Source organism: Onychostoma macrolepis, chromosome 03, assembly GCF_012432095.1.
Source record: "Onychostoma macrolepis isolate SWU-2019 chromosome 03, ASM1243209v1, whole genome shotgun sequence".
Classification (NCBI taxonomy): Eukaryota; Metazoa; Chordata; class Actinopteri; order Cypriniformes; family Cyprinidae; genus Onychostoma; species Onychostoma macrolepis.
Window position 1 is genome coordinate 24171181 of NC_081157.1, and position 13958 is coordinate 24185138.

General features: G+C 35.6%; 2 protein-coding genes across 4 annotated transcripts; both read left to right on the top strand.

Moving 5' to 3' along the window:
- Window positions 1-135: 135 nt before the first annotated feature.
- On the top strand, window positions 136-4378 carry LOC131537638 (probable serine/threonine-protein kinase ireA). Of its 3 annotated transcripts, XM_058771208.1 has the most exons (8): window positions 136-205; window positions 927-1871; window positions 1990-2114; window positions 2388-2566; window positions 2776-2934; window positions 3116-3251; window positions 3403-3491; window positions 4062-4378. In XM_058771208.1, the coding sequence occupies exons 2-8, from the start codon at window positions 956-958 to the stop codon at window positions 4159-4161; spliced, it is 1704 nt and encodes a 567-aa protein (XP_058627191.1). In that variant the 5' UTR covers window positions 136-205; window positions 927-955; the 3' UTR covers window positions 4162-4378. The 3 variants fall into 3 exon arrangements, with proteins under 3 accessions (XP_058627191.1, XP_058627192.1, XP_058627193.1); XM_058771209.1 differs by lacking the exons at window positions 3403-3491; window positions 4062-4378 and having other exon boundaries at window positions 2776-2933; window positions 3114-3251; XM_058771210.1 differs by lacking the exons at window positions 136-205; window positions 927-1871; window positions 1990-2114; window positions 2388-2566 and having other exon boundaries at window positions 2798-2933; window positions 3114-3251.
- A 1530-nt stretch (window positions 4379-5908) lies between these two features.
- gcdhb (glutaryl-CoA dehydrogenase b) lies at window positions 5909-13895 on the top strand. The gene is made up of 12 exons (XM_058768634.1): window positions 5909-6057; window positions 6512-6625; window positions 7170-7208; window positions 7311-7451; window positions 7593-7655; window positions 8135-8305; window positions 8448-8577; window positions 10755-10971; window positions 12249-12352; window positions 12555-12680; window positions 12950-13110; window positions 13411-13895. Exons 2-12 carry the CDS (start codon window positions 6526-6528, stop codon window positions 13482-13484), a joined length of 1326 nt encoding a protein of 441 aa, XP_058624617.1. The 5' UTR covers window positions 5909-6057; window positions 6512-6525; the 3' UTR covers window positions 13485-13895.
- Window positions 13896-13958: the final 63 nt, after the last annotated feature.

The window sequence follows — 13958 nt, forward strand, 5'->3', positions numbered from 1 at the left end:
TAACCATAAAGTTTATTTTAAAGCCCTTTATGGGAATTCCACAGCTGTTAAATGTGATTGGATAAGGGGAAAACAAGCTAGTTTTCATTCCTTATGGGCGGATTTTAAGTCAGCTTCGGGCTGATTACACCCTTCCGCGATCATTGACTGACTTGACTAACTAACTGACTGACTACTTACATCCGTGTTCGCATTTAGTTTTTAGGTAAGTTCCTGGTTCCTGGATACATAACTTTATTTAATATCTCATTTTTTGATACCAAAAACTCCTGTGTTGAGTAAATTGTTTTGGATGCTTATGATGTATAAGACTGTATAGAGTTAGACTGTAGTATGTGAGATGATTGGTATGGAGCCTCACACATGACATAAAGGGAAAAATATACCATGGACACAAATTAAGAATTCCCATGACTTATTAATTTGTTCCCTCATTTTAGTAAATCATGGTGATGTTGTACTTTATTTTAATTTAATTCAAAATGAGTAAGCAAATTAGTACAATGTGGCAATGATTTACTAAAACGAGGAAACAAATAAATCATGGGAACAAATTCCTGGTCACAGTTGAACTAAAATAAGGGACCTAATTCTTCATTTGTGGCTAAAATAAATGTATTGTTGTCTGCATGTCCTATGTGGGGCTCTGTAGATTGGCCCAGTGATGTTGACCTGTTTGAATGCTGATAGCACAATATAATTGACATATTTAATTATATTATTTTGTGTCATTTCAGTGTACTTCATTAGATTAATTAGGATATTAATTAATTAAGCTGCATTTAATTTGGCCATATTCATGCTGAAAAAAAATAAAGAATTATGTTTTAGTTGGTTTAAACAGGTTTTCCAAAACCAGCCTGACCAGCTGACAGGTGCCCAAACCAACCAGTCTGACCAGATTTTTTCTTTTCTTTTTTTCACAGATAACATTCTTCCTAAAGAAAAGGCTAACATGCAAATAGATATATGGAACATAGGGAATTACTCTTGGTGCAGAAAGTGCATTTATATGGCAAAGGGTCTCTTAAAAAATCTTAAAAAAAATTTTAGAACTAAAAAGAAAATCGGAAACTTAATTAAACATTTTTTTAAAATTACTACCAACACACAAATTACTACCAATAAAAAAAATACTACTAATAAAAAAAATATTACTAATAACAAAATTACTACTAATGAAAAAAATACTACCAATAACAAAATAATGCTCAATCAGAGAATTACTATTAATAAAAAAAATTACTACCAACAAAAAATAATACTACAAACCAACAAAAAACAACAAAATAATTATGAGGAATGTTTTTTAGATTTTACTTTTCTGAAAAATGCTGAAGAAAACATAAAAAATATGAAAAATAGCTATAGGAAAGAAAGGGCAAAGGCCCTCTTAAATCATCTAAAAAATAAAGATTTTAGGACTAAAAATAAAAGCAGAAACTTATACTTAATTAAAAATGAGACTTTTATCATTAGCACTTCGGGTGAAATAAAAACATACATTGGGTTCACGCAAGATGGTACTTTGGTAGCAGTTCAGTGTGGATTTAAAAACCAGCAAAATAGGTTTTACTTCACAAATGAATTTAATCATTTAAATAATACTAAACTGGAGAGCAAGAACATAATTAAATATGTATCCTCAGAAGAAGATACACATTATATTTATATAGCAGTAAAGCTTTGGGATTATTATCTAGATGAATACATTGAAAATCTTTATCAGTCAGAAATAGACCAACAAGAAAATAATAACCAACTTAAAAAAAAATGTAAAAAAACAGTGAAGAAGATGCTTCTTGGCCTTCGAGATCTTCACCAGGCCAGAGTGATACATGGTGACATAAACCCTAGAAATATCATCATAGGTATGAAATATTTTCTTTATTTTTATTTTAACTTTTTACAGCATATCTCAGAATACCATAATATTATACTGTCTATATCATATTACATGTAAAATGTAATTTTCTCTATTCTCAACAGATTTCGAAGAAAATGTTAGATTAATCGGCTTTGGCAGAAACATCAAACTGAAGGGAGAAACAACTGCTAATACAGATAGAGCTGGTATCCGAGAGAATGATTATACAAAGAGCTCCGACATCAAGGTTTGTGAAATTTACAGCAGATTATCATAATGAAACTGTAACCCCCCCCCAAAAAATATGATATATTATGAACTCTACAAATATATATTCAGCTTGTCATGTGATCTCAACACAACCACTAAGCACGACTTTATGTAGAATAAAGCATCTTCACAACTGATAAAATGTTTACCTTGAATTGAATTGAATTCACTTTGGATAAATGCATCTGCCAAATGCATGAATGTTAATGTAGATCAACATGTTCTTCACAGTCTGCTCCATTTCTTGCAGGCTGTTGGGAAGTTGGTGTACTACATCCTCTCTGGTGGGAAACATCTGGTCATAGAGGATTTTGACATGCAGAATGATGTGCAAGATATTGTAGCCCAGGATCTCATAGACTGGATGGTCAATAGTGTCCCAAGCATTGATCAGGTCCTAAAACACCCTTATTTCTGGGGTCCAAAAAGGTATATTTTAAAAGGTGTTTTATGTCTAATAACTGTATGCTGTCCTGTGCAGTTAAATTAAAGTTCATAAATATGATTAATGTACTTTTTCTTTAAAGATCAGAAAGAAAAATACATGTATGATGAATGCTGTGCTTCATATTCATTTATGGAATATATATGCTTGTTCTGCTGCTAAACCTGGTCTCTTTTTTTCTTTTTTCATTCAGAAAAGACGAAGTGCTGAGGAAAGTGGGCGATCGACCTGAAGTTCAGTACTGCATTGATATTTCAAAAGCTTGCAAAATTTGGAAAGCTGAAGAAGGCCTAACAGGAATACAAGCCGTCGAAAGGGCCTTCGATGGAAAGGACAAGAATGGACAAAAAAGGTATTTGATGTGTAGGAAAATAAGGGTTTTATTTTATTATTTTGCTTTTATTTGAATGTGACTCTATTTCTCTCCATTACTTCACCCACTGTTTTCACCTTCATACTCAGCTCTGTACAAGTCTGTGTGTGTGTGTGTGTGTGTGTGTGTGTGTGTGTGTGATGTTTGCTCTTTTCTTTAGGAAAACTAAAGTTCTTAGGATACTTGGAAAGAAAGAGCAAGACCAGAATAAAACATTTTCTGAAAAGTTTTTAAAGCTTTGTGACTATGCAGAGGGCTACTCGAAAGACAAAACATTTAGTAAATGGAAATCAAAGGTGGGGAGAAATATCCAACAACAGAATATCAGCTTTACTTGCTAAACTGTGTTTATAAAATATTGATGACTTTCCTGATGATCACAACAATTTTGTAATTGTTTACTAACTGAACATTTCTTGGTGTAACACCCTTTCATTGTATTTGCAGCTTGCAGTTGACTGGACAGACATAGACAAAACTTGTCCGGAGGACTTACTTGGCCTGCTGCGTACTTACCGCAACAAACTGTCTCATGTGTAAGACATACAAATATACAACTAAAATTTGATTCAGATCTCACTTATTTATGTTCTTGTCTTTAGATAATGAAATATTACTAATGTCAAGTTGTTGTTTTTTAACCAAGCTTAGTTCATTTGAAGCTACGAATAATTTAAGTCGATCTAATGCAAATTAATTGTATTGAGAGCATAGATTCATGTTTCTGAGAGACTTAAAGTGTAACATAAATGACCTCAAATGTGACTTCATCTGTTAGTTTTCCACTGCACCACCCATGCTACACTGTGTTTAGGCAAACTTTACAAGAATGCTAAGGGGTTAAATGTTTAAAGCTTTTTGTTACAGGTTGAAGAAAAAGCTGAGTTTTCATTTTTAATGTAGTGCATTACAAGAGATTCCTCGCTTAACTTTCTCTCACATTTATGCATCTCAAGTTCCATGTTAATCTAGTGGTTCAAATTGTTCATTTTAACTTGTTCTAGTCAATAAATTATAGATACACTCAGCACAGACAAATGCCCCTGTGAATTACATTTTATTCTTGAATGCTCTCACATTAATATGTCTATGTGTTTTGTTTCCAGTTGCACAATCGATGAAGAGATGTTCGACTGTTTTCCAGATTTCTACATCAGCTTATACAGATTAGCTATAGACATGGGCTGGGACTGTACCTGGTCTTAAGATGAGCGAGGAGATCATCAGTACCTGTTGTGAGTGGGAGATGAGAGAGCTCTATCATGGGGACTAGAATTATTAGGTTCTAGCTTGTCCATGGAGGGGTGAAGAGACACATGTGACCCATGAGGGAAGCAAGTGTCACCACTCTCATTCTCCTTTAGAGACCTCACTGTCCTTTCTGCTTTTTTGCAATTATATAATAAATAAAATTGCATAAACAGTATGCATTCCGAGAGTTTCATTTCTAATATTAAGTTTTATTGTGTTGTGTTATTCTCTTTTACAGTTTTGTATGCAATTCTAGAATAGTTTGTATTGCTCAGATCTTTTGTAAGGGTATTTAGGATATCTTCAATGAACTCCATGTGGGCACTAACTCTCAGTGCTAGAGGGACGAAAGCTTTAAGGAAAGATAAAACTATCAAAGAAACATGTGGCTGTCTTTTTGTTTGAATCAACCATTTAAAGAAGTGTTTTTTATTACCGTAATATGATTTCATAATATTTAGTTGGACTGGAAATGAATAAATACAGAAATATTGCATTTAAAACATCATAGTGTGATAATGGAACACACTATAAAATTAGGGAATAATTAGGAATTAGGGAGATTCAATAAATTATAACTAATTTCCAGCCATTTTATGTAATATCAGTCAAGTTAGTTACTACCCACCACATCACACACACACACACACACACACACGTATTTGTGTGTGTGTGTTAATGTTTATCTTGAGCGTTTGCTGCTAAAAAGCTTTTTTTGTTTGTTTGTTTCATCTGACCAAAGAGCCCAGTCTCGTTTGAAGTACCAGTAGTTTGTGACAGCCAGAGGTGCGTAAACGCACGGGCTTCAACGGGCTGAAGCCCAGGGGCCTGCACTAGGGGAGGGGCCTACTGGCTGCAGGTACATTTTGAATAATTGTAGGCTATATATGAGAGTTTGCAGAAGTGACAACAGCGTTCTATAAACAAACTCACACACTGGTGCATTTTCAGGATTCGCAATGCCATTTTCGGCGACGCCCATCTGTATGAAAGGAACTGTGACTTACAAGTGAGCTTAAGGTTTTCCCAAGAGAGAGAAAAAGAAGTGCACTTCCATAATGTACTTAAAGTGCTCTATTTTCATGCACTAATTGTGTACTTAATATAGGCTACTAAAAAAATATTCTTTAATATTTATACGATAATCTTAAGAGCATCTAAATCATTTTGAGACACCCTGAATATGCACAAAAATGCGCTTTTAACATATTTATGTATTAAGAAGAATGTATTTATTTACCACTTGTAGTACATGTAACAACATTTGTGCACTAAAATGTACAAACCTGGTACCACGTGACAACACCATGTGGCGCTTTATCCTCATGAACAGAGAAACTTTGTCAAGCATTGTAAATAGTAAAAAAGAAAGTAATTCGAATGACTATGCTAGTAAAGGGGGCACTTTCGGATACATTCTACCCTTTTCTTCTTCTTCGTTGGAGTTTTACGGCAGTTGGCATCCATGGTGTTGCATTACTACCCTCTGCTGTCTCACTTTGACTTACTATATCTTAATTAAATTCGTCCTTCCAGTCCAGTCCTCCTTAGAAAATTAAACAAATACCTCCGTCCTTGGTCATTATTTCCACATGTTACTATATTTTTAACATTATACTCTACTATACCTATTTCCCATAGCTGACTCCTGCCTTTCTTGTATATTCTACCCTTTTGTTTTATTATTTCTATGGTCTTATGAGGCTGCAGATGCCACACTCAAAATGGCGCCCTGGACTCTCCATCGCTCTCGCATTCCTACTTGTCCTCTTCCGCCATGCGCTGTCAATCTGTAAAACTCCCACCTGTCTATTTGCGCAGTACGACAGAAGTCTACTAGTGTGTTCACAGGTAAGTTTAATTCTTATCTGTTTTATGTGACAGTAAAACGGAGTCCATTATTAGTTGGTAGATTGTACTGTGGTTTTGGGTCAGCTGCTATTTGTGTGCATGAAGAACTGTGACGCTTTGTTTATGCATGCAGATTACCTACTTGAGGATTTGTTTACAGTGACTGAAACTCTCCCAGCTGAAGGAGTATTTCCAAATCTGTCATTTAAAACAGTGTTGATACCTCGAATATCTTGTTTTAACTAGTTACTACAATATAGATTAGTTTGCCATAATTTCATATAATTTGTATTCTGCTGACATTGTATTTGCTGCCATTTCAGGCAGTTCTTTTTTTCTTAACCGAAGAAACCAACCTAGTAAAATAAAGATTTAATAATGACGCAGGGAAATTGTTGGCTTTTTTGACACATGCATGCTTTGTAAGCTCTATGGCATGCGTTATTGTTTTCAGAGGCTCACTTCATCATGGCATTAAGGAGTGCGAGTCGTCTGCTAATGAACAGCCAGAGATGTGTCCTCTTTACAGCTTCCAGATCACAGAAAACTGCTGCGGCTTCTCCATTGGGTCAGAACAGCAGTTTGTTTTATAAATGTCTCTAGATGTATAATGATATAATGTACAATTTATGCACCTATGCTATTCCAGACCTGTATATTGTTATTTTTTTTAGTGGAACATGACCATGTCTGTCAATCTTGTCCAAAAATAAATAAATAAATCCACTAGAACTGTAATCCATACAGTTTTTCGCAATTATATCCCAAGCCTTCTGAAGCCATATATTGGATTCATGTGAAGAACTGATTGAAACTGAAGTTTTTATTCAAATCAAATAATTCATCCAAATTATTATGTAGCATGGAGATTCTTTTAGTAAAAAGTACAACATACAGGTTTGGAACACTATTAGAGTGAATAAATGTACTTTTTTTTTTTTTTGAATGAACTATCCATTTAAATGTGATTTGATTAGAGTTTAATCTTTATCAGCGCATGTTTAATTTCACAGTTCAAGTATAGAATTGAAGTCAAGTTTTTCACACATTTCTATTTTCACATGCATAACATGGTAAAGATGCACAGGTGCATAATTCTATTATTCTATCAGATGCCGAGAAGTCTGGCGAAAAGAAGAAAGTGAAAACACGTATGTTTACTTCATTTGCAGTATTTCTTATGCTCTAAACTTGTGAAGATCTGGTGATCACTAACCTGCATGTCCATTTCTAACCTGTCATATAAACCTCAGCTAAAGTACAGTTTAACTGGCGTGATGCTTTGGAGCTGGAGGGTCTCCTGACGGAGGAGGAGATCATGATTCGGGACTCCTTTCGCACATACTGCCAGGAGAAACTCATGCCACGCATCCTGATGGCCAACAGAAATGAAGGTGTGCATATATTTCTATCACATGGACAGTTTATAGTTTATAATAGGACTTCTATAATGGGCTACAGTTTGTGTAGGGTGTTTAGTTTCCATTGATTGATTTCCATCATTTTTAAACTAACTGCCCCTTGTTCTCCACTAGTTTTTCATCGTGAGATTGTGTCTGAGATGGGAGAACTTGGTGTTTTGGGACCCACCATTAAAGGTATACACAACATATCAGTCTTATTTTGGTTAGCAGTCGATATTAAAGCTGCACGATTAATAGAAATATAATTTAAATCTCAGATTTAATTCAGTTAATACATGCACTGCATGTTTCTGAGTAAAGAGTGGCACTGTGTTCATTTACACGAAAGCAGCTCATGATTCAGTGTTTTCAGCGTCTCAGAGCAGCTCAGGTCACAGTAAATGCATGCTGCTCCACACAAACTCATCTCTGAATCTGCTCTGAGTTTGGGTCACTTGTAATGCATTATAATGATTTTTTTCCCCCCCAGAAAAGTTGCAAATAAATATTTTTCCCTAAATCTTGCAGCCCTATATTAGAGATTTTTAAAATATACCCTTCTGTCATCTAATACCGAGTCAGGAAATGCAGAACTGATTGCTTGTTTAAAGTGTAACCATCTATACAGTATGTTTCTGTAACTCTCTTTAACTCATGCACACTTCCCTATCAAGGTTACGGCTGCGCTGGCACAAGTTACGTGGCGTACGGTCTCATTGCGCGTGAGGTGGAGCGAGTGGACAGCGGCTATCGCTCGGTCATGAGTGTGCAGTCCTCGCTGGTCATGCACCCCATCAGTGCTTACGGCACTGAGGAGCAGAAGGAGAAATACCTGCCCAGACTGGGTAAGACTACAAAATCAATAGCCAAACATTTAGAAAATGTGTCTGTGCAAAAAATCTTAATGGTTTATATTCTTTATCTATTGATTTTGGGCTTCAAGTATTGTTCATAAGATTCATCCAGTATTGTCTATGTGTTGTGCAGCACGAGGAGAGATTCTAGGTTGTTTTGGACTGACAGAACCAAATCACGGCAGTGACCCAGGTAGCATGGAGACCAGGGCCAAGTACAACCCGTCCAGTCGCACCTTCACCCTCACCGGCTCCAAGACTTGGTAGGTTCGTGCCGCTCTTATGTAATGCACAAGCTTTATGACAACAGTATAGAATAGCAAAGTTCACAAATGCATGGAACTGCATGGATTAACTCAAGAGATCACCATTTGCACAAAATGAGAAGGTAGTAACATAGATAAGTAACATTCTCTGGCATTTACAAACTGTGTCCATATGGTGGTGCCATGAGCCTTTAAAGACTGCATTCACTTAATGGGACAGTTGCGGCCACTGTGCTGTAGTGATGTATTTTTGTAGCCCAGAATATTGGCATGCTTTTGACTTGATTTGTTCATCATGATAATCTTCTCAGATTAATACAGCTATTATGAATTTTTAAGCCTAAACATAATTGTCAGAAGTAAAAAATAAATAAACAGACTACAAATGAACTACAGTTACATGACTTCAATGTCACCAACGTTAAGCTTCAGACAACTCTTTAAGTCTTTATTTAATGAATATTTTCCCTAAAAGTTTTAGTTAGAATTGAGTTATAAACACAGCAAGGCCACAGACTAGTAGAAACCTTTTCAAGACAAGTAAAAGCTTGAAAAAATTACAAGGGGATGTTAGTAATATATTTCGTGTTGTAGAGTAACATGAATAATCTTGAGCTTGTGTTAACCACAGACCTTATTTCAGGTATATAACCAACAACCCACTGACTTTAAGACAATGGAACAATAATTGCTAAAATGCTCATTCGTTTCTGGAATTCGTTTTAGGACTCATTTTTGAGATCAGATTATAAAAAGAAAAAATAATTTGTTTTCCTACTTGATGTCTTAACCAATTGATATGTTTGTTACTATATACCTCCTGTAATTTCAAGTCAATCAGATCATTGCACACTGAGATATGAGTCTCCATGTGTTCACACAGTCTGGCGGCCATTTTGAAAGCTCTCTAAAAGCTTTCACCAAAAGAGGAGCCCCTTAAATGTGTTTTTTTTTTTTTTTTTTTTTATATGTTTAAGCCTCTATTTTGGGTAAGTTTCACTACTTATTGTAAAATTAAAAGATGAATGTTCAGACTTTTGCATATTATAACCTGGAGCTTGGATGTGGGAAATAATTACATTAGATCCAAAAGATAGTTTTAGCACCACAGCGCGGATGCTACAGAACACAGTTAGCTGACTAGCTGTATAAGATTGTGTGCTACGCTAATATATTACTTCACTACTATGAAAATCACACAGCTTCAGTGTGACATCAATAAGAAAAAGTATAATTTCATAGATATTAATAATAGTAGTTCATATTAAAATATGTATGAACTTAATACATGACCTAGACTATTTATTTAGCAAAATCCTGTCATTGTAATAAATATTACATGAAATGTATTTTGAAAAATTGTTGCTGCTCCCATTAAGCTCAGTGTGCTCTCTTTAAGCTCTTCCACATTGAACGTCTGTAAATACTGCATACACAGACTTTAAATATCAACTGATGGTTGTCACTAAGTTAAGTTAATCGATTTTCTATGGATTCTGTCGACTCAAATCTGCAGACTGGCTCTGATCTTTGGCATCTAGCATCAGCTTCTCCAGACTGTAAATCATGAAGTGTATTCCAGCCTTAAGAGACTATAGATAAGTTGTCATCCATTTAACAAGAGTTTTCATAATGAGGCTAGTTTCTGTGTTCATCCCCATGAAGAAAATGTTTTATTGGTTTGTTTTATCTGATTTTTAAATGTGTTACTAGCTGAACGTGGACTAGTATAGATGTTGCAATGTGCTTAGATGACACTTCATTGTGAAAATATAATTGATCGACTTGAATACCTTGTTGCTTGATTTTAGTGTTGTTGTTTTTTGTTTTGTTTTTTGAGATTGACTTTGTACCTTTAAAAAATTTCCTTAAAATAAGCAAGAATTTTTAATAAAACATGATTTTTAATAAAGAAATGTACCCATTAAGCACAGCCAGACTTTTTAAATTTAATGATGTATATCTTAACTGGAATGCTTTTGTCATTTTAAATAAAATTAAATATTTTTGTGTGAGAGATTAATATTTTAACATAACTTTTTGTACTGAAACCAATATCTTGTGCACTAAAAATGTCTCAAAGTAGATTTTGAGGAGCTTAATAGGAACGTTTTCCCTAGTAGATGACATGAGTCTCTTCTATCATCTTACACTCACCCCCATCTCTCACACAGGATTACGAACTCACCAGTGGCTGACATCTGTGTGGTTTGGGCCAAATGTGAGGATGGGAAGGTACGTGGCTTCATCTTGGAGCGTGGCATGAAGGGTCTGTCCACTCCTAAGATCGAAGGCAAGTTCTCGCTGCGGGCTTCAGCCACCGGCATGATCATCATGGACGAGGTGGAAGTGCCAGAGGAAAACCTGCTGCCCAAAGTCTCAGGACTGGCGGTGAGTGAGAGAGACATTGCATGAGACACCATTGAGAAACACTGGCTCAGGGTTTATTGGCTTTATTGTTAGTAGGCGTACAAATAAAAGCAATGCTAGATATGAAGTTTTTCAAAATAATGGAAAAGCACTAGCTTAAAGGAACCAGAGCTGTAATCATTTTAGTAATTAGAAATCTGACCTATAATCTTAGCCAGTGTGTACAACAATGAGAAAGCTTTATTTGTAAAAACACAAGAGAAATCAACAGAGCATCAGAACAGAATGTCTACTTTTGGACTGTAATTAAGCACTTCCTGCCAGCCTTGAAGGATCTGAATCAAAGCAGTAATAGTTGGCCTGTTAGCCAAAAGCCATGTTGTGATGAAGTAATTATCCTCCAGAAGTACATCCCTTCATACACTTTTTAAAATACAGCTGACCTATGAAATTTGGTGGTAGTTTGAACAATCCTTGTTTGGTCAACTGTGGTTTAGTTCTTGTTGATCCATACAAAAATGGACGATGACCAACAATTCAGCAAATTGAATTAATGATTTCTTACCCTGTCGGCCAGATTGGAGTTGTAGTATTCTGTTGGTCTGAAGTGTTTTTTCTATTTCAGCAGTCAGGGAAGCAAATTTCCTCAGAATTTTAGGAAAAATTATTATTACTGGTATATCCAGATAATGCCATTGTTTGCAGAGGAATTATTTCCAGGTAAAGACTCTCATTCTAGATCCATATAAAGCAGCAGGCCACAAATCCTAGAATCCAATCAAAATCTCTTAAGGCTGATTTCATCCACATATCTAGGCCCCCATGCGCATAGTACACATTTTCTAAAAAAAAAGAAAAGAAGCAATTTAACAGTGTATTTTCTAACAAATGCTAATTAAAATGGATAAAAAAGCAAGAAAGAAACAAGCATGAAGCACAATCTTCATGCACGCCACATACAGGGACCAGAGATGCAAATTAGATGTTTACCATGTAATGCATATTTTTTGTCGTGCTGCATTTTATTCTTTTATTTTTTGTATTGTCCCTATTAAAACAAACATTTAAAAAAAAAAAAAGTTTAATATATATCGCTCAGACCAATTCATTGACCAATTGTTGACCATTTTGAGATTCATCAGCTGATTAACACAAGTCATAATCAGCCCTTTTTTCAGTTCCAAACTCTACTGACCACCTTGTCAATGCATAATACAGTTTTGTTTTGTTTTGTTCTTTTTTTTTAACTTTCATTACATAATGCTAATATACTCGTGATTTTCTTCCTCGTTTACCAGGGTCCGTTCGGGTGTCTGAATAATGCTCGCTATGGCATTGCTTGGGGAGCATTGGGAGCCGCAGAGTTTTGTTTCCACACCGCACGACAGTACACACTGGACAGGTCAGAACACATCTGTTATCTAATGACCTTAATGTGAAAAGTGTGGAAGAATTTCAATACGGAAATGTTAATGTCAGTAAATTTGTTTGCTTCCAGTTTATTGCTTGCTTGCTAAGATTGTCTGTCCTTGTGGTTAAATTCTTTATGGTTCTTGCAGATGTTGTTTTTCAGTATGCAACATAATCTGTAATGTTCCCATTAGAATCCAGTTTGGAGTTCCTCTAGCCAGAAACCAGCTGATCCAGAAGAAAATGGCAGACATGTTAACCGAGATCACCATTGGCCTGCAGTCGTGTCTTCAACTGGGCCGACTGATAGATGAGAAAAAGTGAGGTTCATCTTTATGCTGCTGCAGTTTGGACTGGATTTATAGATTTGGATATTATTTTTGTGAGGATGCAGGAGTCAAGTTTAGGACTGAGAAAGACAAATATTAGGTGCAAATGAATTCCTGCCACGGGGTTACTGAAACCCAGGAATTATCTGTATTTGTAAAAATGTGATTTAATGTGGGAAAAATGTTTAAATTAATAAAAATAAACCCCTAATGAAACATTTTCAAACTAATAAACTTCACTCTCCAAACTACATTCACAGAGCGGCTCCAGAGATGATATCTATGCTAAAGCGGAATTCCTGCGGTAAAGCCCTGGATATCGCTAGACAGGCCCGAGACATGCTGGGAGGAAACGGCATCGCAGACGAGTATCACATCATTCGTCACGTCATGAACCTGGAATCCGTCAACACTTATGAAGGTCAGAGAGTGAAGGAGACGTGAACAAAGTGATCAGATCAGGCATTACACGGAAACCCATCTGTAATCCCTGCTTCGAACTTCCTGATCCTGGTCACTACACAGGCAGGAGTTTGTAATGCTTTGAGCTTTTAAGAAAGTGATCGTGATTACAAAGCAAAGTTAGATATTTTTGGAGCACGTCTGCAAGTTGCATTAGAGCAGAACCTGATTGTCTCATAAGGGTCTAATGTCTAAAGTCTCATAAGTTTTTCCCAAGCTCTATGTGTCACTGAACATTGATTATTGTGTTCTTTTGTAGGTACCCATGATATCCATGCCCTGATCCTGGGCAGAGCCATCACTGGACTGCAGTCCTTCACGGTGGACAAATGAGCTGTTGTCACATCATGTCCACTGACTGCTGCTGCCTTTGACCTATAGCCCATATAGTTCCAATGAATGCTTTAAGAGTTTGCATTATTTACCATTACAACTGACTTGAAATTGTCAATACAATATTATCTGAATCTGGTAGCAGTATTTAAATTTTTGTGTGTAATTTTGAATGTGTGTTCTTTATGTAGCCTTTGTCAGATATCTATTTTTGTATGTTCTAACTAGATCACAACACTTTGAATGAATGTTTGACTGCAGGTTTTTTAAGTAGATTTGTAAAGAAATGCACCAAGGATCGCAGAGATGAAAAGTGCATGTTATTGTTTGTACATTGATGTATTATAGAAAGATTTCAAAGAAGTGTTGAACAAAATTGTTTACTGCAGTTGAATAAAAGATGAAATATTATAGTGTTTGCACATTGGTTTTCATTACATAGATTGTACCGAGGGTCTCTAGGGTCTGTTATCT